A 5,706-nucleotide genomic window follows, 5' to 3' on the forward strand; every position below is an offset into this window, starting at 1 on the left:
TGACACAGTATGACTATAATTGCTCTCGGGTAGATGTTATAATTTTTCTTTTTTCAGCCAGCCAAATGTACTCTTAATAAAGGAGTCAAGTGTGTGTATTGGAATTCGTGGGTTAAAAAGGAAATGTTCTGAACTTTGTTTGTCACCTGCTAGATGTGGCGCACCATGTCATGCGCGTCGTGGTGGTGCCTTTGGTTATGCGTGCGTTGCTATGTGAAAAGCTTATGCCAATGGCACAGACAATGCTAGGCAATGCAACACACTCATTAGTGTCTCACCAAACAAGCATTGGTGTGCACCTTCTATCTCTAAGTGTATTTGCTCATCTCCATGCTCTATTTCACTAGGGCGTCTTGTGCCACCGACGGCTTCATGAAATGCTTTGAAGGTGTCATGTGCCACCTACAGCCCGAATCAACTTCACGTCCACAATTGAAAGCCTTCTATGCGAAATTTGACAAACATTGTTTAGTATTCTTGTTCTCAATCATATATAGAGAATAGGTCCGTGAAGTCATAATTCAAAAAAGAGCAATTTCATCGGAATGTGCTGCATCAATGTCTACAAGGCTCACCTCAAACTTCAAGCCTGCTTTTCTCCTTGCACGTTGATTTTTTTAAATCAAAATCGAAAAACTCGTCAATTCTTTCATATGTGAGGAAGACCATGGTGTGGTCGGTTCAACGAAATATGATACTTTGTTTTGAAGCACTTTTAGAAATTTGGCTAAGTAAAAATTTATAGTTCCCCAAGTGTATTTCCGGTTCCTTTTAGTAGTGGGGGTTAGATCCTAAAACACCTATATATAGGGGTTTGTTTTTTTGGCTTGCATTGGTATGCACTGCAGTGTCAATGGGTTAAATTACTCATGAATGCTAGTTGTTGAAACTTAATAGGACACCGTAGATGTAGGTTAAGAGTGTCTCACAACAAAAGAAGTATCTCTCCACAATTTCCAGTTCATGGGTATGCTATCAAAGATTATGTGTGTGTGGCAATGTTCATCCATCCAGTGCCTTGCAATAGTGCGAGAACAGTGTGCTCTGTAGAATATGCTTGCATGACTTAGATCGTGAAGAGATTCTATAAGAACCACATTTTCCGGTTACTTTCTAATCTTCTTTATGGTCTCCTCCTCAAAAGATAAAAAAAACAAAGAGTTGGAGCTTGGTTGGTCCATTCCAGAACCAAAATTTATTACGCTTTATTCTGGTTGGACTTTATATGTGACCATAAATAGTCCTGCAACAAAATATAATCTGGCAAAAATGGTAGGCCCCTTTTTTCTCCAATGACAACCTCCCATGTTGAATCCGTGCCAAGCATGCTTTTTGATATTTATACGGAGAAACTACCCACAGGATCACAGACACACATAGCCGCACTGGCTTTGCCTCCCATACTTACGGTCGCTATTCTGACAGTGTAAAACTCAGTGAGCTTACCCCTTGCCCTCAAAGAGTTGATGCGCTTCCTGTTATGTAAGGGGGGTGACGTCCATGGGATTTGAACCTAGACCACCTAGCAGACTAGGTCCCATCCCACTAAGCCAAACCCCTTTGGGGCTACCCTCAGCATGTTACCTAGAAGCTTTTGAAAATTTTGGAATTTCAAATCTATGTAAACTTTATGAGAAACTAGAAAGATCATTTTTCCTAAGATAAAATCAAAAGTTACTGAATTGATTCTACAACAAAATATAGTCTGGCAAAAATGGTAGGCCCCTTTTTCTTTTCAATGACAACCTCCCACGTCGAAGCCGTGCCCTGAGCATGTTTACTAGAAGCTTTTGAAAATTTTGGAATTTCAGACTTCTTTCTTGATTCTAAAACTTTATGAGAAAATCAAAACTTACTTCATGTGTAGGAAGTGCACTTAATTTTTTTTTTTTGAATTGGCGGGCTGGGGTTAGGCTGAGCCTGACCAGTTACACGATCCCAAGATTCATTGCATCATATGCACCATTAGGGAGGTTTATCCTTCCTAACCTGATCATAGTACTCTAGGAAACATTTTCTAGTTAGACTGCAGGCAACATAAAAGTTGTCTTTATCCACTATGGGATCTGGGGAAGGCCATGAAACATTAGAGGGAAGGTGCATTCAATGTTAGAAGAATTGTATTTTCTTTTAAAAAAAAAATTATGATACACTTGCATACATAATGCATATTTTTTGTAAAAAAAATTAGAAAAGATGCATTCAATGAAAAACAAAGTTTTCATCTGTCTTATGTTTCTTCCTACAGGCTTCTATTGCCACTTCTTCCTTTAATTGCTTGCACCTCTGAATTGCTTCTGGCTTCATGTTTCACGCATCGTTTCTCGTGGCCACCTTTTACTTTGGTAACTATGGTCATGAGATCATATTGCTTATCGGTTTTGTTATTTTTTGAAAGAAGATATCATTCATAACATATTGGAATAAAACCATTACAGTACAGTAGCAAGTGATGAGAACAAACGAAGAATCTACAATCTGACCAAAGTTTGTTCCAATCCAGGTCTGTGCTTTTCTTTTCTTTCTTTTTTTTGTTTATAAAAGAAAGTTCACGTCTGTGCTCAACGACCAACATGGGTTAGAGGTTCATAGAGGCCGTGCGAGGACCGTTTACATCCAATTAACTCCATATATTATAATATAAAATAGTAGCTTGGGTTGAAAACTGCATATTTTTAGATCTTTGGGCTGTATTCGTGCAAGGCATATACAGACTAGGTTAATTTTTAAAGAAGTTTAGTTGGTTGCCTTGTGATCCAGACTCATGCATTGAATATTGTCCCTCAACCCTATAAGTAGATGAATTAGGGAGTTGCAAAAACACACAACAATTGGAAGCTACTTCTTCCAAAGAGTTAAAAGAGGCAAATTGAGAAGATGGCCTCATCAAAGAGCATGGGCGTTTGCGTTCTCCTGCTACTCGTCTTCATGAGGATGGCTGCAGCAGAAGACAAATCGGATCATTGGGCATCTGCCGGATCTGGTCGCAAAAAGGTTTCGTGCAGGCACAGAGGGACGAAAGGCTACGGGAATCAGTACGAGTGCCCTAATGAGTGCCCTCGAAGTTGCAAAGCGCACTGCGGCCTGTGCAAAGCCGTTTGCTGTAAGTGTCCCTTTACCAAGTAGTCAATCACCAACTTCACTAATTGTCTTCATGCAGCTGGTGCATATGAACGTTAAGCAAACCCATTGAATGGACGATCTAATATTCTTGCAAGAGTGGATGACATTGATTTAACATAGCATATTCCATCAGTCAGTATTGGTTATGTGGGTTGTCTCCTTTTTTTCTCAAATTAAGAAAAGGGAGAGAACCTTGTTAACTCGCTTGGCCAATGGCCCAGAAGGGATCGAAAATGTGTATACAAACTGTATCTGAAACTTGACTAACTCGTCTCAGGGCCGACTAACAGTTTAGATCCAAGAGAGTTAGACATGATCCGTGTTCCGTTTAGATGTTTGGTGTGCACACACAGTTTAGACAATATACTTATGGTGATCAATTTGCAGCTTGCGATGAGCCTGGTGCAGTCTGTGACGACCCCCGCTTCATTGGTGGCGATGGCATCACCTTCTACTTCCACGGCCAGAAGGACAGGGATTTCTGCTTGGTCTCCGATACCAACCTCCACATCAACGGCCACTTTATCGGAAAGAGAGGGGAAGGCATGAAACGTGATTTCACTTGGGTTCAATCCATTGGTGTCCTGTTTGATGACCACAAACTCTTCATTGGTGCTAAGAAGGTAAATCAATTATTTCAAAAAAGCAAAGGGACTACCTACATTAGAATCCAGCCTCTGAGAGAGAGAGAGAGAGAGAGAGAGAGAGAGAGAGAGAGAGAGAGAGAGAGAGAGAGATTTTTACCTCATGTTCCTCATAGAAAAAACATCTTGTCCTAATCTTTTGTAGGTTGCACAATGGGATGATGCCATTGATCAACTTGCCATTGTTTTCAATGATGAAACTGTTTTCCTTCCTACGACAGAGGAGGCCCAATGGACGACCGCATCATCTGTCCTCACCATCACTCGCTCAGCCAGAACTAATGAGGTTGTCATAGAAGCACCCAACAAGTTCAAGATCTCAGCCAGAGTGGTTCCCATTGGCAAGGAGGAGTCCAGGATCCACCATTATGGGATAACAGATGATGATTGCTTTGGCCATCTGGACTTGACCTTCAAATTCTACTCCCTAAGTGGGAACGTTAATGGCGTTCTTGGCCAGACGTATGCGGACAACTACCAGAGCCGAGTCAAGATGGGTGTGAAGATGCCGGTGTTGGGCGGGGATCGTGAGTTTTTGTCATCGGGGCTCTTCACCACAGATTGTGGTGCAACACAGTTTAAAGGCAGGGAGACGATGAGGGTGGAAGGTGCGGTTGATCATGAGGATCTGCAGTGCAAAAGCAGCTTCAACGGTCGTGGCATTGTTTGCAAGAAATGAAAGTTTAAGGGAAGTGCGTTTTCATTAAAAAAATAAAAAAATGTGGTGGAAGTCGTTGCATTAGTAGAATAAAGAGGGACGATCTGCAGGTGCAATGTGATTAATGCACACTTTAAGTGTGCTACTGTATCACCCTACATCTTTGGAATACAGCCTATCAGCTGTATGTGTTTTCCTTTTCATGTGTTTTAACCATTAAAATGTCTTTCTTCTATTTTTTCAAGTAACCATGACAGAAATGCTCTCTTTCTCTCTCTCCATAGATCCACACTTTTGTTTATGTGGATCTAAACGAATAGATGTCTTTAACATAATTTATATACTTTATTAATAAGTTTAATAAACTCTAATACATCATTAGTCAATCTTCAATGTAGTAAAAAGGCAACGGGACACAATAAATGAAGATTCGGTTTAAAACTGACTGAGACCATCATCTTAAAATCAACTTCAATGCCTTAAAACTAATAAATAAATCAAGCCAACTATAATCAAAGGGTACTTTCTAATTTTTGAGATTGAAACTCTTTAGATAGAGACTGTCACATCATCACTTATGGTGGTTCAGTAGTACCACAAGAGTCTGCTGATAAATTTCTTGTTTAATAGTTATTAAGCATATGGTACCAATAATTGAACCAATACAAAGCACCACATTCGTATGCAAAATATTAAACCACAAACTGAAAGTACCATTTAGTAGTTCAACCAAGAACTCCTACTAGAGTATCAAATTGAACACTAAGAGACACTAAAAAGTCCCCCTTAACACCTAAGAAACAAACAATTTTAGTTCATAGATACCACATCTATGGAGTATAAAACCCAACATGTTCTCTTTCCTAATACAACTACGAATCATCTGCTAACTTTTTTGTTGACTAATGTGCTAACTTAGGTAGTTAAAAAGTGATGTTAATGAGTTAGTTGACAAGTGACTAGTCTAGAATTATCTCTGAGTATTCCAATAAACCTAGAATGTTGTGACTAGTCTAGAATTATCTCTGAGTATTCCAATGAACTTAGAATATTGTGATTAGTCTAGAATTATCTTTGAGTATTTCAATAAACCTAGAATATTGTGATTAGTCTAGAATTATCTCTAAGTATTCCAATGAACCTAGAATATTGTACTCAACTATAAATTAGTTTGAGATGAATGAATAAAAAATGAATCATGACTCCTATCATTTCTTCTCATTTTCTTGGCTGAACACCCAACAAAATTGGTATCAGAGCTAGGTTCCACATCCTTGTTTA

The 5,706-nt window shown here is 39.3% G+C and overlaps 1 protein-coding gene across 1 annotated transcript; it reads left to right on the plus strand.

Annotated features, from left to right (window-relative positions):
- The first annotated feature begins 2,877 nt into the window (after nt 1–2,877).
- On the plus strand, nt 2,878–4,446 carry LOC149848517 (uncharacterized). The gene is made up of 3 exons (XM_090004551.1): nt 2,878–3,103; nt 3,511–3,746; nt 3,913–4,446. The coding sequence occupies exons 1-3, from the start codon at nt 2,878–2,880 to the stop codon at nt 4,444–4,446; spliced, it is 996 nt and encodes a 331-aa protein (XP_089860677.1).
- Nucleotides 4,447–5,706: the final 1,260 nt, after the last annotated feature.

The sequence above is a fragment of the Nuphar pumila genome, chromosome 1 (genome assembly GCF_984573655.1).
Source record: "Nuphar pumila chromosome 1, dmNupPumi1.hap1.1, whole genome shotgun sequence".
NCBI lineage: Eukaryota > Viridiplantae > Streptophyta > Magnoliopsida > Nymphaeales > Nymphaeaceae > Nuphar > Nuphar pumila.